The 22,941-nt window shown below is 36.6% G+C and overlaps 3 protein-coding genes across 4 annotated transcripts; 1 reads left to right on the forward strand and 2 right to left on the reverse strand.

The window, feature by feature from the left end:
• Positions 1-1,601: 1,601 nt before the first annotated feature.
• On the reverse strand, positions 1,602-5,975 carry LOC137720134 (auxin transporter-like protein 1). Of its 2 annotated transcripts, XM_088694260.1 has the most exons (10): positions 5,631-5,792; positions 4,930-5,507; positions 4,635-4,821; positions 4,337-4,522; positions 4,129-4,241; positions 3,553-3,736; positions 3,354-3,451; positions 2,633-2,840; positions 2,174-2,431; positions 1,602-1,982 (listed from the first exon to the last, which is right to left on the reverse strand). In XM_088694260.1, exons 3-10 carry the CDS (start codon positions 4,800-4,802, stop codon positions 1,767-1,769), a joined length of 1,431 nt encoding a protein of 476 aa, XP_088550386.1. In that variant the 5' UTR covers positions 4,803-4,821; positions 4,930-5,507; positions 5,631-5,792; the 3' UTR covers positions 1,602-1,766. The 2 variants fall into 2 exon arrangements, with proteins under 2 accessions (XP_088550386.1, XP_068315244.1); XM_068459143.2 differs by lacking the exon at positions 4,930-5,507 and having other exon boundaries at positions 5,631-5,975.
• Positions 5,976-13,476: 7,501 nt separating this feature from the next.
• SYP31 (syntaxin of plants 31) lies at positions 13,477-16,561 on the reverse strand. Its single transcript, XM_068459772.2, has 6 exons — positions 16,222-16,561; positions 15,272-15,522; positions 15,048-15,193; positions 14,883-14,921; positions 14,059-14,256; positions 13,477-13,931 (listed from the first exon to the last, which is right to left on the reverse strand). The coding sequence occupies exons 1-6, from the start codon at positions 16,439-16,441 to the stop codon at positions 13,772-13,774; spliced, it is 1,014 nt and encodes a 337-aa protein (XP_068315873.1). The 5' UTR covers positions 16,442-16,561; the 3' UTR covers positions 13,477-13,771.
• A 1,712-nt stretch (positions 16,562-18,273) lies between these two features.
• Positions 18,274-20,747, forward strand: LOC137719658 (large ribosomal subunit protein uL10). The gene is made up of 5 exons (XM_068458694.2): positions 18,274-18,803; positions 18,883-18,951; positions 19,755-19,853; positions 19,938-20,330; positions 20,435-20,747. Exons 1-5 carry the CDS (start codon positions 18,546-18,548, stop codon positions 20,579-20,581), a joined length of 966 nt encoding a protein of 321 aa, XP_068314795.1. The 5' UTR covers positions 18,274-18,545; the 3' UTR covers positions 20,582-20,747.
• The last annotated feature ends 2,194 nt before the right edge of the window (positions 20,748-22,941 follow it).

Below are 22,941 nucleotides of genomic sequence, written 5' to 3' on the forward strand. Positions count from 1 at the left end.
GTAAAACGTTGATAATTATTTTTTATTTGACCAACCATTTGTGTCTAATGATCTAAATTTGCGTCCGGACTAAAGAATTTCTCCTATGAGCAAACGCTTCAAGTGGTTTCTTTTTTAATTTTACGATCCCGAGCGCTCTCTTGTTCACAATCTATTACATTATGAGTGTATCACCCCTTCTATAAACACGACTAGATAATCAGTTCAAATGGTACAAATAGTTTTAATCTAGATTGCGCCTTGGCAACTATTGGTCCATATATTGCCAATCTTTTATTGTCCAAAAACATGGTTTGCAATGTCACTTGATGATAGATTTGAGATATTATCGAATAAGATTTTTTGGTATGCATCGATGTATACTACATACCAATATTTATGATCATTGACTTTCATATGTCATTCATTAAGTTCGTGTCATACACTAGAGTATGGTGAAGATCCTTGATTACAACTATGATGTGCCAATTGCCAACAACAAAATGCAATGATGATTTTATGGATCAAAGTCAAGGGGCTTACTTGCTTTATGGAGATAATAACATGAAGGTGGAGCTTTATCAAATAGTTGATTGCATTAAAGACAAATATAGATTTAGAAAGAAGGAAAAGATGCATGAAGGATGAACTTAGAGAAAGGAAGGTAGGGATTTGTTCCAATCATAATATCATATCAAGACAACCTTATCAAGTCTTAGTTTTTGCACCTAATCACGAAGAGCAATCATCAGATAGAGAAAATGAGGAATTTCACCATGTTCGTGACCACAGTCAAATAAACTCACTAGCTCGGAGCATGATTAGGATCCAATATTTAATTAGTATAGTTTAGTTAGGTTTTCAAATGTATAAGCATCTCTAAAAGAGTTCACAAAATAAAATTTGAAGTGCCACGTATAATTTTATGTTTATTAAGATTTTAGACTCTTCAAATATTATTCTTATTATAATAATGTGTCTTTATCAACTTTTTACTAAGAAATAAAATAATAAAAAAGGTCACCTAATGAAAAGTAAGAAAAAAAATACTAAGATTTGCGGTATGTAGGAGCAAAGTTGTGAATCTACAAATTTTAGTTTTTAAATTACCATATGAGTCAACAAATTTGTATGCACATTTAGAAGAATTGTTGGAGATGCTCAGAGTCTCAAGTACACAAATAAGCAGCAAAACGACATGCGTGATGAGATCAAAACCGTTCATTTATTTCCATTCGTTATTATCCTTATTATCATTACCAAAACAAATGACCGTAAAAGGATGAATTTTGTCTTTTGAATCATTTTCGAATTGAACCGCTATTTTTCCATAGAACTTTCTTGCCCCTATTTACATGAAAATACAATAGATGAATAGTCATTCGATGAAAATCATTTGAATATTTGTGAATATGTCTAAGAAAACTGAATAAAAAAAAAATCTTAAATTGAGAATTTTGTGTCACTTAAAAGAGTTTAATTTCAAATTGTTCACTATAATACGTTTTGGGTTTCGTGTGAACTCACATGTTAATATTTTCGAATTTGAGTGATTTACAATAACATCAAATTTTTAAGAAAAACTCAAAAGCTAAATGTTCTGCGGTTGCCTACAGCGTTGCTTAATCAAATAGAACAATTTCACATAAACTAAGAGTAACAATGACTTTGCTTTGAATCAAAAGGAAACAACACCAATTCACCATTCACATAATATTTATAGAGGCTACACAAAAGAAAGGCAAAATGCAGGACACCATGTGTATGATACAAAGTCAAAGAGAAGCTTAGTGATGTGGTGGTAGGGAGGCTGAGACTTTGGGAGGGCACTGGTAGCACTTTGCAAACAACCCAAAAGTGTCAACTTGCCTGATGAAGTTAGTCACGCTAGCCCACCCTCCGAACCCAAACCCGACTACGAGCACCCACACCACGATGAATGCGTTCACCACGTACATGCCTGTCCAGCTCGGGAGGAAGAACGGAAGCTTCTCTGCCGCATTCTGCCCACACGAAAATCACATAATTGCACTTTGATTAGTAATGCAATCTCCAATGTTGTCCGATGAAATGTGTTGTAGACATAATGTGCTAGGTTACATTGTCTACGAGGCCTCGTGCGCACGCACATGCATACACATACATATATAGCAGTATCGTGGGGAGATTAGGATTGACTCGATTGAGGCATTACCTGGCGAGCAGAGGCGGATTTGAAGGTGAGCATATGAGCTAAGGCGGGTATGATGTAGACGGTGAAGGTGACCAAAAGAGCACCAACGGCTGAATTAATGGGACCGAAGAAAGGAAATATGATGGCCAAGAACCAAATCGGTATCACCACAGGCAACCTGGCAATTGCCCTCAAACATATGCTCTTGGTGTCATGCATTCCAATTACTTTCTCCCACACAAAATACAAAGGCGTACAAGCAAAGCCGAATGTGATGAACTGCATATGCCAACCACATGGAAAAATACATCACCACAATTGAAATGTTTCAAGTTCGAAATCATGACTCCGAAAGTTCAAACTGAAAGCGACCATGGTAGCTCAGGCAGTACCAACTTTCAAAAAGTTACATTAGTAAAGTGCCAAAACAGCTAGGAAAAATTAATATGTACAAGTAATTGGACTCATCAGGATCATCACCTGGTGAATAAGCATCAATGTGACACCCGCATCGCGCCACTTAGTCCGGGGAAGGAGTGCCAAGGCATTCGAGTGTGTGAGGAGCTGGTCGCCAAACGCCCAGTACACAGCAGTTGCAGATGGAAGGGTTAGAGTGAACACATAAAGGGTAGCAAACAGATAGACATACTTAAACTTCTGAGGCTTCCACATTGCATGCATGATTTCCCTGCAAACAATAACATCAATTATACATAAAGTTTACTAAGCAAAAATTAATTTTTTTTTTATGATTAAGAATGTATGAGTAGTCAGTGACACCGTAAAAAAACCATCACCAAGTCTTATCCTACTAAATAGGGTCTGTTGTATGAATCCTAGATCGAATTATTCCATTTATATTCTCTCACTTATATGAGCTTGACCATTCATAGTCACTTAGTTTCACTTTATTAGAAAACATCTTGAGTTCGAATCTCGGATGGATAATTGATAATTAAAAAACAAATATTCTTACTCATACAACATTATCATTTCCCTTTCATGATATTCACTTCTCTCACCAACCCACATTAATGGCAAGAAAAAGCTGCATAATATTGAATTCCAATGTGCAAGAAAGCCCTTTTGAAAACAGAGTAAGAAAATAAAATAAAAATAAAAATAAGAAAAGAAGAAGAAGCATCATGATTAAATCACTTAAAAAATTAAAACTTTAATAACACTTTAAAGAAAGACTCACACAGTGACGGCGTGTCCGCCGAAAGTGTAGAGAATGTTGGTGGCGCCGGTGAAATACCAAACCAGTTTATCTGGTCCTGAGTGTTTCACACCCTCAACCTGTAAAACAAGGTCAAAATCAACGGCGGAAAAAAGAACAGAGAGATAACCGAAGAGCAATCATGGCCGTTGATCGAGTAAATAATAATTAATTATTTTACCTGGCCATGCACGATGGCTGCAATGGTCATGTACCAGGCAGTGTAGGTGGTCATCCCAAGCCCTAAAAAGGACCATATTCTGTAGTTGTGGAAGGAAGGGATGAAGACCGTGGTGGCACAACATGCCCCAAATATGTAGGTCCACGTCCTCTTGTCCAGATGGTCATTTATGTAGTATATGTTGCTGCATAATCAAGCATTAATCAACAACACAACTAATTAATTAAGTATTAATCAAGCAAAACAAGATGGGAAACGCACACAGATATAACTTGTTACAAATTTTTAGTCAAAACTAGAACTCGATGACACTAAACAGACAATGACCCCTTTAAACTCTACTTTTAGTCCATACACTATGTCCCAAAAAAACCCATGTCTCAACTTTATTTTATAAAATGATAAAATTGAAAAAAAAACTTGTGTTAAAACGGAAAATCGCTCAAACATAACCGGTTAAATGAGGACACTAAACAGACAATAAGCCGTGTATAACCCGCGTTTAGTGTTCTTCAAATTCAAATTTTGATTAGAAACTTGTAACCGGTTTTTTTTGCGCAATTAAAAATGACATACCTTGCACAACCTATAAGCTGGATGACAGATCCAAAGAGGAGGAAAGTGCAGTTGAAGGCCAATCCAACGGCTTTCCAGTAAGGACCCAGCAAACCATCCAACACTTCGAACCACTGCTCAAAAAATTTCCACAGAACATAATCGAACCTTCTCTTCTGAACTGAAAATTATGTAAAAAAATGGTTTTTGCAGTGTGAGAAATAATCACCTGGATGACGTGGTTCTTGAAGCTGACATTTTCCTTTTCTTTTCGGCTTCGATATTCGACGTAGAGAATGCTGATCAGATAAGCGGTCCAGCTCCCCATGATTCCATAGAAGACCTGGAATATGATTCCCGAGAGCATTCCCAGTTGGGAGAAAGAGTAGGGCAGAGTCAGCAGAACCTGAGCAACCTGTTCTTGTTTTGACCGAAACAGAGCACAACAGGACGATGACAACGTTAGATTATCAGAATTTGTGTCTGAAAATGTGAATTTTGAGGTGGGATTTTGGTAAATGTTTGACCTGGTTCGATGCGCAGCTGAACCAGGCGTCGTAGACTGATCCACCATGCCAGAGGAAGCTTCTGAGGTTAAAACCAGAGTTAGGATCTGCTGCGTGTTCTTCTTCTTCCTCCCTGTCAACAGTCTGGTTGAAGGTTATGGCTTCCTCTGATTGCTTCTGTGCTGCCATTGCTGACGGATTAAATGATCTGAAACAATTATCATACAGATTAAACCAGGAGATTAACAACTAATCACTCCAATTACCAAAACCCAGAAGGCAAACAAGAGGAAAGTGAGAGAAAAAGATACTCAACTCAACTCAAACAAAAAAAAAAAAATCTGATTTTCTTTTGGGAGATGGAAATGCGTGAAGAGGAAGAGAGTTTGTTGGGGATTTATAATGGAAGCTTTTATGGGGATTTAATATAATGTGAGACTCTCTGCAGAATCGGTTACTTCCTTTAACTCCACACACTCTAGAGAGAGAAAGTAGAGAGAGAGAGGCGGAGAGGGGAGAGGGGGAGAGAGTGATTTATCTCGTTTTGGTCTTTGAATGAATGAAAAGAAAGCAGAGAGAGGAGCATGCAATTGCAGTAGCGCTTGGGTTGGCCGTTGCAGAGAGTTTTTAATTTCTGAAAACTTCCAAAGGTTGGAACTTTAAAAATAAAGATGTAGACTTTAAGGCTCGTGTCAGACGCAGCCGAATTTCACCCTCTCTCTCCCCCCGAATTTGGCACAATCTGTGGCAGCAGTCAAGATGATTAGGTGAGAAACACAAGAAAAGAAGGGGAAGAAAAGGAAAGTTTGTTTAGAGGTGGTGAGTGTTGCTTTCTGGGGATTTTGATTCCTGGGTTTTGAGAGAATAGAGAGAGATCTGACAAAAAGGAGGCACCTGAGAAGGAAAAGAGTTGCAGAAAGACCACTACTTTTACATATAAGAAAAATATAACACAATTTTATAATATATTTCAGAAGAATTTGAGAAGACAGTAGAACAAATGAACAATGTAATTACCAGAGCACGATCCCTTTTTCTTCTCAGTTTCTCTGTCTCTGTGTACTGTGTTTCTGTCAACTGTTGCAGCGAAGTTACCTTCTCTCGGTGAACCTCTCTCTCTCTCTCTCTATCTCTCTCTCTCCTCTCTGTGTGTGTGAGAAATATTGAAGTAGTTTTATAATGGCAGAAATGGAGGCTGGTGGACAGATAAAACTTGGATGATTGTCTTTACTAAATCCAGCTTCAGTCTTTTGTGTCAAATTACTCCTTTCTGTGTCTCGTGTTGCACAATATTATGGCAGATTTTATTACACCACACTCCCATTTTCTTTTTCTTTCTGAGTCTCTAATATTGTTTTTATTGCTTGATTTTTCTTTAATTTATTCGTTACAAATGTTAGACGAAAAAAAGGGGTAAGGAAAAAGCGAGTATGAAAATCGTTTTCTCTTTCGTTATGATAATTACATTATAAATATAGGAAATTGTTATTGGCACTTCAAAATTCACATTTTACACTCTAAATTTTCTATATTTAGAAAGAAAAATACACTTTTTAAGGAGTGTAAAATGAGATTTTTGGAATGTCAATAACACTTCCCTAAATATATTATAATTTGTTTTACTGTTAGGTTTGTTTAGAGGGAGTATTTTTGCTCACCATCATTTAGTGTGGCGTATGCTCACCACTCCATTTATTACCGTTAGATGAGTTTGAATTTCGCGATTCGTGTAGTGGATAGGAATAAATCTCAAAATTCAAACTCATTTAATGATGATAAATAGGATGGTGAGTATACACTACCCTAAATGGTGGTGAGCAAAAATGCACTCTTATTTAGAATGTCAATTAGAATCGCAGGTCCATGTATTTAAACCCCTTGTCATTATTAATTTGACTTATAATTCGAAATTGATATTTACGTACATATATCAAATTGTCACGTTACACGTTGTATCCACGTCGTGAAAGCAAAATATTTCTACATATGATGGAAATCCAAATATGCTGGCAGATCTCCTCTAATTAACTTCAAACCCAAGGTGATTATAATCATTCATCTTATCTTATACTCTTAAGAAAACTCTAAGTTTTCATCATGAAGAGTGAAGAATACTTACGAAATTACTTATTTCCACTACATTACGCTTAAGAACTAGTAGTTAATTGGTACCTACCCTAGGCCTTTGTTATATTTCTTGAATATATTGTTACTAACTCATGTATTATAATAATATTATGATACGAGTGGTTAATAGTATATGGCTCTTATTCTATGAATTAAACGTACGTCGTAGATAACAAGTTGATGCCTCCCAGAACTATTACCGATTGAGTCATTTGATTGCTTAAGTTAAGTCTTCTTGATTAGTTTCAAATCTTTCAATCTTTCGATGATCCCTTAGGTCTTAGTACAATAAATTTCATGGGCTGTTTTTATGCACTTTCAAAGGAAGTATTTTAAAAATGACTTGTTATGGACTTATACAGCCCCATAACGTGAATGATTTGGTAACATATTCACAAAAGAACAGATTTATTTATTTATAACATGAGTTTGAAGAGATCTGATGATTGAAATTATGCGGAGAAAGTCTCGTTCTTTAAGGAATTTGGTGAACAACTCTTTTAACATGCAGTCAAAAGTAAGCAAAATCAAATCTTTAAATGGAGACTTTAATCTCTATCAAAATCACCATTAACGTCTACTAATTTCCCTTTTATCATTAGAGATTAGATAATAAACATGCTTATAGTGGGTGGAGGGGCCTCCTTCTCACTTGGTTCTTCATCTTTTTACTTAGCTTTTCCATAATATGCTCTCTGTCTCTCTTTTCTCAATTATCTCACTCTGACTCATAATTCATGCTAACTATTTCTTTTTTTCTTTTTTTTTATTCAAAAATGAAGACCAACCAGTAACTTCGTCACGTCAGTCCATTATTTAAAGGGCCGGAAAGATTTACATAAGCATTTCAACCTTTTTTTAGCCATCATCGTGTGATTCACTAAAATCAGGAATTGAACATAGAACGTGCGGTATAGAATACAGCCTGACATTCGTCGCCAACAACTAAACCACCCCGTGATAGTTTTATGCTAATTAATTCATTAATTAAAATTTGCATGGCTCACCACCTTAAATATTCATTTAGTTTAATTTTTAGGGACATCATCCTAACCTAATAGTGCCTATCGAATCGATTGTATGGACAAATTTGCATCTCTCTCTCAGCCGTTTTAAAGCAACCCATGAGATTAAGAGAATCACTAGGTAGAGGTAATCTAAGTGGTTCTTGTTGAGTTATCAAAGTAACCCTACCCCGTTTACCTTTTGTGAATACTAAAAGTATATATTATGCATCACGCATGCCGGCGCCCAACCCTAAACAACATTAATTTTGGAATTAGTGAGAGAATTAAGATAATGATTAAAAAACATTAAACAGTAAAACCATCTCTAATGGTTGGACTTAAAACCAAATTTTTTAACCCGAAAAATTTAGCTTTTAGCGCTGAAACAGCTTTTCTGCTCTAATCGTTCTAGCCTAAAATTTTAGGTTGGAATTATTAAAGAATGAACTTAGGTTTTTTTTATATGTTAAATTAATTTTTTTTAAATAAATATGTAGACCATCATAAATTAATTTTATAAACATTTTAATCTAAAAAAATTAAATTCCAATAAATATTGAGTGTAGTCTACTCCAATTTCTGGGCTAAATTTTGGAGGGAATTTGACATTGGTTTAGCATTTAGCATTTAGCCCAAAATTTCCTCTCGAATTGGAGTGAGTTTGAGGGGAAATTTTGGGGAGTAATTTAGCTTTTAGCCTACCATTAAAGTTGGTCTAAAGCTAAACCGGTAGTACACGTACAAACGCATAATTATAGAAAGTATTTGAATCGTTATGTATAAGGAGTGAAGCAGTGTTCAAATAATGATTACCCTCAACAAGTATTTCATTCATTTTTTCAGTCAAGTAACATCGATGCGGAGAAGAACATATATAATGTTGCATTCATATATACGTTGTATATAGCAAGAAGATTATGGATTCTATAAAGACATTTTAGCCAAAATGATCCCTGAAATTAGTATAATTCTTCACTTTCGTCCTTAAGATTTGAAATCGATAGAAATTGTTATCCACCACCAATCATTTTGGTCATTTCCTGAAACCTGAAATATCTCTATTAAATAAGAATCAAGATGACAAAAATATCATAAATTTAATAAACAATGGGCCTAAATGATTTGACAAATTTTGAGGGTATTTTTGTTATTTTGGTCTTATTCAACAGAGATTTTTCACTGAATGACCAAAATGATTGACGATGAACAATTTTAGGGACAATTTCTATTAATTTTAAAACACAAGGATCAAAATAAGGAGTTATACCGATCTCAAAAACCATTTTGGTTAAAAATTCTTCTAGAAACCAAGGTTCAACTTAAGCCACAAGGCTCTCTCTTTAATCTTATATACACTAAAAGAAAATTATTCGAGTACTTAACGAAAATACAGTCAGATTGATTTATTCGAGTTACTATGCCCTAATAGAGGAAAATAAAATTGTACATACATCGAATTCCTACGACCGTATCGTAGAGAAATCCATGAACTCCGTCTCTCCTGCCATCACTACAATTCTCCAATATTTGCAAATTGCACCTACCACTAACATCTCTAATCATATCAGCATGACAAATTTGGGTGGGATGAAGTGAGATTATTTTTCAAAACTCCTATGCAAGGGAAAGGTCCAAAAATGCCATAATTATCACAAGGAATTTGTAGGATACCCCACGAAAATAAAAGAATACTTTCTTGCAATAAGACTGAAAAGGAAAATATTGGATTTATTAGGCTTTTTCCATATCTGCCCAAGGCTACGTTTTTTTTTATCTATTGTAAATTACAGGATGTGTTGTTTGAATGTTATTCTTTTTTCTTTAAATTATTAAAAAATAATTTAATCATTACCTGCCATCACGTGATTTAAAATTTTGATATCTATAATATTTGTCTACAAGTAATTCTTGGTATTTTTCTTGTCTACAAGTGATTTAAAGTTCGATTTCTCATCTTGTAGTTGAGTTAGAAAAAAAAAAATTTGATGCACACGTTTTATCTTTTGCTTTATTCGATACGAATGTTATGTAGCTAAATAGCTCGTTTGGAAGCTCTTTTAGATAATATATTTTGAAAAACACTTGAAGTGTTTTCTGCAAAAAGCATCAATCATCTGTTTCTTTTGAGAAGCACTTAAAAATGTTTTTTCAGAATTCACTTGCATTTTTACTAAGAATTAGTTTTAAAACATTTTCATCAAAAGTAATTTCAGTCGTTTTAAAAATAATTTCAAATGAGTTAAAAAAATTGTGTAAAAATTATTTTTCAGTTTTAAATTATAATACCACTCGAATGAGAAAAATCGCTAACCTCTCGTTGGAAATTAATTATTAATGTAGGCCCAAAATCTATGAATGCTGACTAGAACATTCATCATTTCTAATCCCATTCCAAAGTGCCTCACCGGGCCACACCAAAATCCATCTGCTCAATCAAGAGTGCAAAACACAACATTTTAATATTTTATCAATCATTAATTTGATGGAATAATGCTGTTGAATGTTTTTTTTTAATTTTTTTTATTTTATTTTAAAGGGACTAGTTAACGGCTTAGTTATAACAGCATTTTTTTTTAGGGGCTAGGAAGATTTATAAAGATATTTTAGTCTCTTCCTGACGATCATCATATGATTCACATAGCATTATAAATCGAATCCAAGACATGCCGTATAAAATACAAACCTGAAATTTGTTATCAACCATTGAGTCATTCTATTGTGTTTAATGCTGCTGAATGTTTAATTAATTATACAAGCATCTTCTTCAAGTTTATGCGGCTTATGCCTTATCATTGACTCTGAATCAGCATGAAAATTTAGTAATGACTGGTTTGGATGTAATATGATTTGGGCGTTTGGTCCACCGATTTTTTCAACTTTATTTGCATGAATGATAATTATTATTAGGCCAAATATAAGCATTAATTAGTGATAAGTAACATTAGTAATTGTATTAACGAGTCCCTTGTAAGTTTCATTCACTTACCTACGTTAACCTTATGCTCTACGTAAATTTTGGATCATATTTACGTGAGTAAGAGGAAATTTTAGCGCAATGGTCTCTCAATTAAAATTTTGTGATTATTGGTCATTTAATTCATTAAAACGTGCATGTATGGTCCTTTTCGTCAACTTCCTCAGAATTTCTATCAAAACGAATCATGTGCCACATACTTGGTAACTTGAGGCTGAATCAAATGGGCAAATATGAAAAACCAAATGCGAAAATTGTAAAAATTGTCTCTTAATTTTAACCCATTGGAGTAATGGTTCCTCGACTTTAGTCCAATATGTGCAACGCTCCCTCAAATTTAATCCAATTGTAGTAATGATCCCTTAAGTTCGAAGCAACTTTAACTGTTGCTCTAATTAAATTAAAATTGGAATATCATTACTCCTATTTTCTCTGGGTAAGGAATTTCAAGTTCGAAATTATCTCTCTGTTTATAAGAACAAAACATGCAAAGTAAACAGAATTAAATAGTTGTATTCGAAACCAAACCAAACCTTTTATCTCTTTGTTATGCAACAAAATCACAGAAAGATCAAAGATTACATCAAATTAGGTATAGAGTGGAAATCAAAGTAGGCAAAAACATCAAAATGGTTCAACTCAAAATCATACTAAATAAGACCACATAACTGATTTTTTAAGGTCCTCATTTTAAGAACATGTGAAGTCATTTTTTATACAAGCCCTCAGATTAACCTTATAGTAGATTAAGCTATCAACTTAAATAATTCATATTACACCGAATCATAATAATTATGCAAAGTGATTAAATTTATAAAAAAAAAATCTCGTGTAAAACCTTATGTCTTCTTCCCCTACCATCTCTCTTCTCCATATCCCTTTCCTTTCCCCGTCTCTCCCTCGATTGTTCACTCCCCTTCTCTCCTCCTGAGTTTTTTTGTTTTTGTTCTTTTGCGTATGAAAAAGGGAGAGGGAGAGCTGTTTCAAAATTTTCACCATCGCCGAAAAATTCATATGAAAAAAGGATTAACACGTTGAAGAAGTAGGGAATCCCAATTTTCGAAACCACACAATCTCAAATTTTTTGGTGCTTGGTACCTAGCTGGGTTTGAATATTATTTATAAAAAAAAAAAATGGATGAAATTGGATGTGTAAAGTTACTAGGTAAATGCAATTGGATTTGTTGGGTTCAGATATTCGACGAGGAGACTAGGTTTTGCAGATATAGAAGATGTTCGATATGATGTGAAACCTTCTTCTCTCTACTTATTTTTTTTGTTTGTTTTATCTATTAGTATTTTATTTCCGTGTAATAAGAAGTATTTAAGTTGACAGCTTAATTTATTGTAAGATTAATCTGACAACTCATACAAAAAGGGACCTTAGGAGAGAAGCCTCTCAATAAGACCATCATCTCCTACATGTCCCATTGTCCACAACCAAATCCATCCTTTTCAACTTTGCAATTTATTTCTTGCTCCACACTTTACACTACAACATCATGCATATATGACAGAGTTTATCTCTGTGTCCGCTGAGAAGGAGGTAATATCTAATTACTGTTGACCGTATCGGAGCGAAGATTCTGCTGTATAACCGAAGATACATATGACTATATGAGAATATTTGATATTGGAGAACCATCAGCCTACTGCTCTAGCAGTGTTAAATTCCACGGACCATGTGTTAGTTTGCACAAGTCTTTTCAAAGGGCACCTTCCACCACCTGCCCAATCTTATATGAAATATATCATGGACTTGGAGACTTGAATTTTGGATTTTTGTCTGCCACAAATGGCTCCCATCATTTTTGCATCCATTTAAGTTTTTAACGCTCACGGAAACTGTGCTGCAACTTGACCTCACTTATTTGTGTCCCTTTCCCGATTTCTGAACTCTCATTTGCTTGCTCTGACTTCCGTTACTCTTCCCACTTCAGCAAAACCGCAATCAAATTTTTGGGCACGGTTGTCTGGCATCTGCGTTGCGTAAGACATCGCACTCATAGGCCGACACTCTCAATGAGATGAATGGCGTACCGTTATCTTACTGCGAGTGTGTTGCCTTATGCATTAACCGTAATTAAGATATTTGGAACTAAAATATTGATTAGAGCCTGCCGCATAGAGCAACACAATCAGTGTAGCAGAACATGTGTGTGGGTCACAAAGTTAAAAAGCCAAAGCTTCCAATTGTAACAATCAAGTAGGTCTCAATCTGAACCTAGGGCTCGTGCAAGTAGCACTTATGCCCATCAGCGCTACTCAAGTGCGTTTCCAGTCAGAGAGGTATTTCTCCAAAAACGCTTCTATGAGCTAGAAACACTTTAGATTTTTCTAACAGACATAACCAGGAAGTGCTTTATTGTCATTTTTGCAATATGTGGGACATGACTTGGACTAAAGCTTGGAACATTATTGAAGGTCCTGCCTTGACTTAGCAGTGTACCGACTACCGAGTAGCAGTATGAACCCATTTGATTGAAGTATAAAAGGTGGGTGGGAGGAGTTAAAGTTCCACTTCCTACTCCAAATTTCCAATGTTTTGGTATAAATGGTTGGTACAATCAATCTTATCGCTTTAACTAAGATACGCAAAATTGTAGCTTTATAGTCACATGCGGAGTTAGGTTGGTGGGCCTTCAAAGAGATTGTCAACTATTTTCGACCGGATGCAAGAAACATACAACCAGTTACAAGACAGATTGTTGATTTAATTTGAAAATATTTACGTTTATCTTGAGCAACAAAAACGAAAAGTAATTAGAGAAATTTTTTATTTCTCATTTTCAAACAAACATGGCAAGCTGTTTCAGTTGATACAGAGATACATAACATTTTGCTCAATGATCTAACCGTATATGCTACAACGAATGGTAATTCTTGTACAAGCAACACTCGAGAATCGAAAAATGGGCATACCGGATGCCCACCAAGTATACAGAACAAAGAACCCTATATGACTTTCAATAATCCAACTTCGTAAAAAATAACCACACGCGGAGTTGAATGACCCTAATAACCCATCAGGAAGGATTCTATTGCCGTATTTAGGCCACAAAGAAGATGAAGACCATCAGGAAAAATATCAAAATGGCAAAGATCTTGATCATAAGCCACCTGTTTGATGATATTCGGGTGAGATTCCTTAGTAAAGCGCTGTGTGCACCCTCAACATTTGACAATGATTCTTCCATGTTGTCGTCAATCCTGCTCACACCAAGAAGACAGATTCAGGACAACATACCATGAACAAGCCTATGAAAAGTGCATCTAGCATTAGTGTTAGCTTCAAACACGACACTATTTGATGGTTCCGTAAGCAAAAAGAGAAAACCTGATAGCGAGTTCCCCTTGATGTGCAACCATGGTAGCCAAATGTGTGAAGATCCCACTCAGTTCGGTAATCGTAGATTCTACATTGTGAAGAGCAACAGCCCGGCTTTGTGTATAATCTTGTTGCTGTGGAACTACCTGCTGTAACATGGACATTTCCATCTGCTGCGATGGAGGATTATCTGCAGCTAACCTTCGTCTGACTTGGCAACGTTTAAAATAAGCAGTTAATTTCCATCAACATGTATCTATAAATAGATCTTCGGAAAACCAAATCAATTTAACACCGTACTTTTGGAACTTAACAAAATCTTCAATATCAGAAATTCAGAACAGAGAAAATTTACTTGCACGACACAACTACTACGAGTCCTATCCTAGTGGCTGCTTTACACGTAATTTATGGATTTTTGTTAATTGAGGAATCATCCAAGTAGACAAAGACCAGATGCTGCCTTCTTAGATGCTATCCGGAAGTAAAGGAGAAAACGTTGCACTTCTAAAAGGAAAGAAGACAGCTGAAACTATAGGTGATAGTCTTTAGTAGCAGATTTGGCAGCCATACGTACATCTACTCTGTAATTATGGAGGACCAGAGAAAAAAGGGAGAAGCTAGATCTATGGCTCCTACAAGTACTTCAGGCATGAAGAAATGATGGAAAAAAAGAAAACTGCAAGGACGTGAGTTTATCATATTTATGGTTGGAAGTATATGAAGTTCATATGCAAGCATGATGCATGTAGCAGTGTTCCAGAGGTATTTGTACGGCAATGACCAAAAGAGATGAATAAGAAATTTCATTTTTTTTTCCGGAGCCAACATACCTCAGTTGGTTGCCAGCTTGAACATCCTTCGATGGCAATCTGGAAAGAGAGAGAGAGAAAGACGGGAAACAATGAATAAATTACCGGCACCAGAACAGTGGAAGGCCTACCATCGGAACATATACAGACTTCAATATTAGTTGATTTTTAATAAGAAATACTCACGGTGATGCTTGAAAATTGCTAGGTGCCCTGGAGGGAGTTGACCAGGGAGCAGGTGCGGTCACAGTTTTTGAAGGATTCCGAAAAGGGTTTTCTCTTGATGCATTTGTGGAAAATATCTGCTTCCTGTTCTCGTGAGCCTTGATGTTCTGAGGGTACAAAAATCATAGAACCGTAAGGAAACAATAAGACATATGGATTGTGTAGTACAAAAAAGACGCACTAACCTCTGTTCTAATGGTTAACACATCTTGAAACTGTTTGGTTGCCCCCATAAGTTTGCTTTTCAAGTCGTCACAAACGGCTGTTGAATGAACAACCTTATCCTGGGAATAGCTTCCATCAGCTATTTCCATGTTCTGAATGGTTTGCAAATCCGTGAGAGCCACATTCAGTGTTGTAATGTCATTCTTCACCAAAGCAGTTAATTCCTGGATTTCCATAGTCGGGTCATCGAACATTGATGACCTCTTCGCCACTGCAGATTAACGCACAGCAAGCACAATTGTTAGGTCGACATAACCTCCCCCAGCCAATAAAGTTCCGAAGTGATTCCAAACCCAATAGCAAAAGAAATTTCACCAATTACAGTACTGAGGTCTCATTTGGGATTGCTTCTAGAGGAAGTGCTTGTACTCATAAGCGCTTCTGCTAGAAGCGCTTCCATTAGAAACTTGTTGAAATTTTTATTAAATATTCAAGGGAAGTGCTTCCTGAATAAGCACCGTTCAGGGGCTTCTCCAGAAAGGGCTTCTATGACCAAGAAGCACTTCTAACCCCTTCCAGAAGCAATCCCAGGCCCTGAGTTTTCTAAGCAAAATTTTCGGCAAGATTATTCTTCAAACGCAGTACAATCAGTTCGAAAACTCAATTAAAAATCTGATCATATGATTCATATCTGATCCTTAATCAGCAATCAATCCCTGAAAGTATTTCAAAGCTCTAAAACCTTAGCTCATACCAAGATCTAAACTTTCCTACAGCTAGTTGGTTTGAAGTTCTTGAACAATACTTAGCTGAATTCTTAACAGTTAAAAGTAAACAAATGCATCAATATCCAACTTAAATATTTAAATTTTGCAACTTTCCTACAATTTCTCGGCAACCAAACAGCTAGGAATGAAGTCATAAATATTTAATAGCGGAAATTAAAAGGAGAGGTGGAAACGGAAAATACACTGGGCGAGCCGTGCGATCTTCTGAGAGGTTTCCTGGATCCCCAACCCGATCCGGGAGGCCTTCTTGTTGAACTCAGATCCAGAAGAGGCGGGTGCGGGAGATTTGGAGGGAGATGGGGAATTCTGAGCTTGATGAACGGCTGCGATTCCTCCGATTTTCTGGAGGGTCTGGGAGAGTGATCGGAACTCGGAGGTCCGATCACGGTACGTGGAGGCCATTGGGAACGACAAGCCTCGGGTGAAAATTGGTTGTGAGAGAGGGAGATATACGTATTGGTCGGTTTGGGGGTGGTTGGATCACCTACGAACCGGAGCTCGGCAGAGATGGCTTCCTGCAAGGGTAGAGTTTGGGGTTGGGTCCCTTGACGTTCTATGGCCAATGAACTTCAGCCATGTCAGCACTCATGCCTATATTTCACTCAAATATTTAATTGAAGAAATTCATTAACAAAAAGGTCATCTCCAATCAACCTGCCCAAAGGACCATATGGCTAAAAATAGCTCAGAATGACATGAAAATTGTCTCCAACCGAGGATAGGCCAAAAAGCTTGTGGGCCCCACCGAACCCAAACCCCCAAATCAGGCCAACGAGCTGGTTATTTCCAACTAGCCCTTCAGTCCAACCCTCTAGTGCCAAAATGTCAAACTTGAGCCAGCCCTTCAACTCCACAATGTCAAACTTGACATTTTGCCCACCCTCCAACTTAGCCTATTTGAATGCCAACGGTTACCTGGCGTCAGCATGACGCTAGCTATTTAACGTCATGCTGTCGTTACGTTATCGTTGGAATTTGAATTTTTTTTTTTTGGACGAATTTAAAAAAAATTATAATTTTTTTTCCTATAAATATCTACACCATTTCTATAACATTGAAAGTTGAAGATAAAAAGTGCCATGTAAATAAGAATCATATCTAAAATTTGCACAATTGTGACACTCAAAATCTTATCCGAAAAATTATTAAGATTACATAAAGATAAGAATTCTAGAGAGTTACTCACTTTAGCGACACGTGTCACTTGAAATCTTATTCGAAAAATTACTGAGATTACATAAAGATAAGAAATCTGGAAAGTTACTCACATTAGCAACACGTGTTACTCAAAATCCTATCAAACAAATTATTGAGATTATATAAAGATAAGAAATCTAGAGGCTTATTCATTTGGCGACAAGTGGCACTAAAAATATGTTCGAAAACCTTATTTTAATATGGTAGTTTAATTTAATTAACCATATTAATTTAATTAAAATAATAAATTATGTTTGGCCTATGACCATTTGGTCCCCTTGGTTAGAAATGATTTTTTGTTAAAGGCCTATGTTTGGCCCATGGTCTTTTGGCCCCCTCGGTTGGAGATGGTATAAAATACAGTTTAGCACTGTTCATTAAAATATAATTTCTTGTAGAGCCATAGGACTAAAAGGAGCCATTTAGCCCTCCTTCAGTTGGAGATGGCTGAAGTATTAAGAGATACATCAATATCATCGTATGGAAAGAACAATACTTGGCTACTCAAAGATGAGTAGAAACTCCTACTCAAAACTCTTAGTGTTTTAATCACAGAGCTTTGTGCTTATGATCACAACCGTTCATATTATGAATCACACTGTAAATATCATCTCTGCAAAAAATAAATTAAAACTAAAATCGTAATTTTATGATTTGGGCCTCACGTTGCAACTTATGTTTATGCCAAGGAATTGCAAGTTTAATAATTGTGAGAACCATATCAAACTCAAGAAATACGTATATCGTGCTTGACAATAAAACTCATCATCTCTAACTCTAAACCTAATGTTCAAGTTTGGTTTCAAACCTTTAGTTTTAGAATCAAACTCAAAATTTTCCGACTCACTGTAAAAATCGAACTCAAATTCGCAATTTATTGTAGGGCCTTTTATAGGGTAAAGTTTCAACAAACGTTTTGTCACTTGGGCTGGCCCTATCAGCCAAGTTATTACTTAAACCAAAACGGCCCATCCGGGATCCATCGGATTCCAAGAACAAAACTAAATAACAACCGTCCGATCTAGGTTTACATAACCGCCAAACCCTTTCCACCTCTCCTCTCCTTCCCTCCACCCCACTATATAAGACTCACAGCCAACCATTTTCCACTTCCACCCGCCTCCAAGCTTTCTAGGTTTTCCCAGTACCTCCAAAACCCTAGGCTCTCAGTAAAAAGAGAGGTTAAAGGGACGGCACCGTCGCTGTCCGCCTTGACAGAGCCGCCGCTTCGTCTTGGCCCTCGGTTTTGGTCTTACTCTCTCATCTCCCAAACCCCCAATTTCCACTAATCTTTCAAACACTAATCGCAATGGCCCCCAAACCCTCCAAGGCCGACAAGAAGATCGCCTACGATTCCAAACTCTGCTCCCTCCTCGACGAGTATGGCCAGATCCTCATCGTCGCCGCCGACAACGTCGGCTCCAAGCAGCTCCAGAACATCCGCAAGGGGCTGCGCGGCGACTCCGTCGTTCTGATGGGGAAGAACACAATGATGAAGCGCTCCGTCAGGATCCATGCGGAGAAGACCGGCAACAGTGCCTACCTCAACCTCGTCCCCCTCCTTGTGGTACGTTTCGCCGCGTTTCTGCATGCTGATCTGTTCTTTATACGTTCGTTTTCTGATTTGCGTTGTTTTTGGGTGTTAGGGCAACGTCGGTCTGATTTTCACCAAGGGTGACCTGAAGGAAGTGAGCGAAGAGGTTGCCAAGTACAAGGTAAGCATTATTCGATTTCGGGTTGTTTCGACTTTGTGTTATCAGTTTTTTTGCATTTGAATTGTTGTAAGGATTTATAATGCTGATAAATTTGTACTGGATTTACTGTTTGGAAAATGTGATTAAGTACTGGTTTGTATTGCATTATTTATGAAGTATGCAACGGGAAGTGCTAGTTACTGTAATTTAATGCTTTCCAGGGTTTTAGGCTTTAGACTCCGCATATGTGTTTTCCGGTTCTATGCTTTATCAACAAATTCTGTGTCGATTTTGTTTACGTATGTTTAGGTGTTTTTGTTTTTCTTACAAACTTTTAATGGTTTTGTTGTGGATTTGTGAAGGGGGACATTGATCCGTCCCTAACTTAAAAGTTAACGGAGCAGGTTACTTATGCCTGTAAATTCCGGAAGTTAACGTTGCATATAGATTGCTGTTGGCGTTGATGGTCCTCTCAGCTTTAGTTGGGAGCTCCTCCGTTGACGGTGTTGTCATATCCCATCGCCTTGTGGAGCAGTGTCACTGCCTTTACTATTTGGGCATGGCCATGAGACCTACATTTGTTTGTTTTTTTTTTTTTTGAAAATTATGTTTCTTGAGTATGTCTTTAACAGAAGTTGAGTATGTAGAGTTTTAATATTTTACATGGTTATGTTGAGAATTGCCTTGAAAATATGAAATTGCTCGTGCTTGAGCTAAGTTTGCCTCATGATGAATTTTTGTTAGTTTTTCAATCAAGCCGTTATGTTTATATGTTTCACTACATATATCTAATGTCTAGCTGTATGATGTTTTTAATTGAATAGGTTGGAGCCCCTGCTCGTGTTGGTTTGGTTGCTCCAATTGATGTGGTGGTTCCTCCTGGTAACACTGGTCTTGACCCATCTCAGACCTCTTTCTTCCAGGTGTGTTATAACGGTCGTTCACGGTATACACTGATCACTCTTTTGGGGATTTTGTAGTTCTGACTTGCATGTTTCACATTTCAGGTTCTCAACATCCCCACTAAGATTAACAAGGGAACTGTCGAAATCATTACCCCTGTTGAACTTATCAAGAAGGGAGACAAGGTTGGCTCTTCTGAGGCTGCCCTCCTTGCAAAGCTTGGAATCAGGCCATTCTCATACGGTCTCGTTGTTGAGATGGTGTATGACAATGGTTCCGTCTTCAGCCCAGAGGTGCTTAATCTGACTGAGGATGATCTCATGGAGAAGTTTGCTTCTGGTGTCTCAATGGTCACTTCATTGGCGTTGGCCATCTCATACCCCACCCTTGCAGCTGCACCACACATGTTCCTCAACGCCTACAAGAACGTGTTGGCAGTATGTATTGCCACCGAATATTCCTTCCCACAAGCAGAGAAAGTCAAGGAGTTCCTCAAGGTACTGTGCTATTTTTCAACTGTTAGTGTCCATCTATTCTTCGTCATTGCTCTTTTCAGTTAATTCTTATTGGCAAGTGATTTAATTGTGGGTTAACAATGCAGGACCCGAGCAAGTTTGCCGTTGCTGCAGCCCCCGTTGCTGCTGCTGCTTCAGGAGGTGCTCCAGCAGCTGCTAAGGAGGAAGAGAAGAAGCCCGAGCCGGAAGAGGAATCCGACGAGGAAATGGGTTTCAGTTTGTTTGATGATTAAGTAACTATGGTTCATAGTTGAACTAGAGGATATTGAAATTTACGTTTGCGTTGTTTAGGTAATTGCGGGCACTATCTTGTTTTGTTTTTTTTCATCGGATATAATTTCATGGCATTAATGTGTTGGATATTTTGTTTAATATAATGTTTTTTTTAGTTTATGTTAATCGTGTTTAGTGCTTTGCGGAAAATCATTTGGTAATGCGTCTTTCATTTGCCTATGTTGCTAGAATCGCTTTTGGATTTACTTCTTGAGCCGTACTGGGCCCGCTATGTGTGTCAAATTTGTTGGGCCTTAGTTTTGTAAAATTGTTGATATAATACATTGGCAATGGGCTTGATCTTGAGGAACATGGATTCATGTCTTAAGATTAAGTTAATACTTTACAAGCACATGAAGCAGTTTAAGATTAAATGTCGTCCGTAGATGCTGTATAAAAAATGCGATTTAATGCCGGTTATTTACTTCAAAAAAAAAATATGTTGAGTTAGGATGAAAATGACAAAAATACCCTTAATTTAATAACAATAATCTAAAATGATTTGACAAAAATTGATGATATTTTTGTCATTCGATTCTTATTTACTGGAGATTTTTTTACGAATTGACCAAAATAATTAATGACGGATAGACATAGGGACTAAGTCCTATTGATTTTAAATCTTATGAACTAAGGTAAGGAGTTATGCTAATCTTATGAATCAATTTGACTGATATTGGTATGTATTAGGTATTAATAGGGGTCTTTTGGCAGTACATGCATGGGTGATACGATTAGTGCGGGACTCTTTTATGGGCTAACTTGATTAAAACAAGGTACGCATGGAGATTTGGTTTCCTAAACCGATGCTTTCTGTTGCACAATTTCATCTAAATTGTTAGCGTAGAATTGGTCACATATGACACATCAATTTAATAAAAGTGAGGCTTTTTAGCTAAAATGGTCCTGAAGATTTGTATAACACATCACTTTGGTTTCTGAGATTGTTCACCATTTAGTCATTATGTGCAAAATTGTGTTAAATAAAGATCAAAATGACAAATATATTCTCAATTTAATAAATAATGGGCCAAAATGATTTGACAAAAATTAAGGGAATTTTGGTCATTTTATTCTTATTTAATGGACTTTTTTCACGAAATGATCAAAATAATTGATGATGGACAATCTCAAAGATCAAAGTGAGGAGATGTAAATTGCAAAGGCCATTTTGACTAAAAAGCCTAAAAGTGCCATGGCTTTAGACCCAGAGAGTGCGATTTGAGAAACTGAAACAAACATAACCCATTCTTTGAAGTCCTTCTATCCTTATATGACCAAACTCTTGTACACGTTCATCTTAAATTGTTTGCAAAGTTAACTAAGCCCTTATTTGAGTTTCTGATATCGATATCGAGTAGAATACTCTCCTAGTCAACTGGCTGAACCGACATTTACACCGCTCGAATATCATTAGAACTTAGAATTCCATGCTGAAGAGATGCAGAGCTCACCAAGAACATAATCTGATAAGCTAACGCGAAGTAGGGTTAGCTGCTGCTTTCATGCCTCAAATCTTTGGCAATATTAGGCCCCCCCCTGGTCCCTTCAGTCCCAAACTAAACAACATTTCCAGCATTTTTTATGACCTTTTGACTTGCAAAAGACAGGCAAACGATGGCCATCCCCTCACGTAATGTCTATCCACATAAACCCCGAACAGGGCAAGCACGCTGGTCTTTATTTTCTTAAACTAATCTTTAAATAATTGAATTTAAACCCTCTTAGTCTCAATTACATTATTAATTAATATACTTTTCGGATTAATTGAGGCGGGGTAGGTTGATTAAGGTTAGCTCTTGAGTCATGAGTCATGACGCATGAACAACCAACGAAATATGGACGCAAAAAGAATCTTGATCTTAATTAATACGAGGTTTTTTATCTAGATTTGGAAATGGTGGATTAATTATGTTGGTGTTTAATGTGCTAATCATGTATGAGTTTGAGTTTTGTAGAATAGGTTGTAAACCAAATGACGTGGCGGTTGATGGTTGTCATTTTTAACGAATTTAACTAACAACCGCCACATCATGTGGTCTACAAATATAGTCTAAGAAGATGGTGTCTCTAGCACCACCCTTCAGATAATAGTGTTGATGTCATGATAGAAAAGATTTCGTGAATCTCATCTTAATAATTTGATGTTTTTTATTGTAACAGTCATGTAATATTATCAGTTTATTCACGTTATATCATATGAGTTCCATAATTACCAATCTGATATATCGATGACACCTTAACTATTATCGATTGATTTTGAAGAATTTTTCTTTTGTTATTCACTCATAATATAAGTCATAATATTTGAATTAATAAT

Source organism: Pyrus communis, chromosome 1 (genome assembly GCF_041283825.1).
Source record: "Pyrus communis isolate YQ-2024b chromosome 1, ASM4128382v1, whole genome shotgun sequence".
In the NCBI taxonomy this organism is placed as follows: domain Eukaryota; kingdom Viridiplantae; phylum Streptophyta; class Magnoliopsida; order Rosales; family Rosaceae; genus Pyrus; species Pyrus communis.

Coding starts and splice junctions, on each gene's coding strand:
- LOC137720134 (XM_068459143.2), bottom strand. CDS start 4,802: ATGGCAGCACAGAAGCAATCAGAGGAAGCCATAACCTTCAACCAGACT. Junction 4,523..4,634: donor TCAGCTGCGCATCGAACCAG/GTCAAACATTTA, acceptor AAACAAGAACAG/GTTGCTCAGGTTCTGCTGAC. Junction 3,737..4,128: donor CAGCTTATAGGTTGTGCAAG/GTATGTCATTTT, acceptor TTGATTATGCAG/CAACATATACTACATAAATG.
- SYP31 (XM_068459772.2), bottom strand. CDS start 16,441: ATGGCCTCCACGTACCGTGATCGGACCTCCGAGTTCCGATCACTCTCC. Junction 15,194..15,271: donor TGTTAACCATTAGAACAGAG/GTTAGTGCGTCT, acceptor TTGTACCCTCAG/AACATCAAGGCTCACGAGAA. Junction 13,932..14,058: donor CAAGGGGAACTCGCTATCAG/GTTTTCTCTTTT, acceptor TGGTGTGAGCAG/GATTGACGACAACATGGAAG.
- LOC137719658 (XM_068458694.2), top strand. CDS start 18,546: ATGGCCCCCAAACCCTCCAAGGCCGACAAGAAGATCGCCTACGATTCC. Junction 18,804..18,882: donor ACCTCGTCCCCCTCCTTGTG/GTACGTTTCGCC, acceptor TTTGGGTGTTAG/GGCAACGTCGGTCTGATTTT. Junction 19,854..19,937: donor CTCAGACCTCTTTCTTCCAG/GTGTGTTATAAC, acceptor TTCACATTTCAG/GTTCTCAACATCCCCACTAA.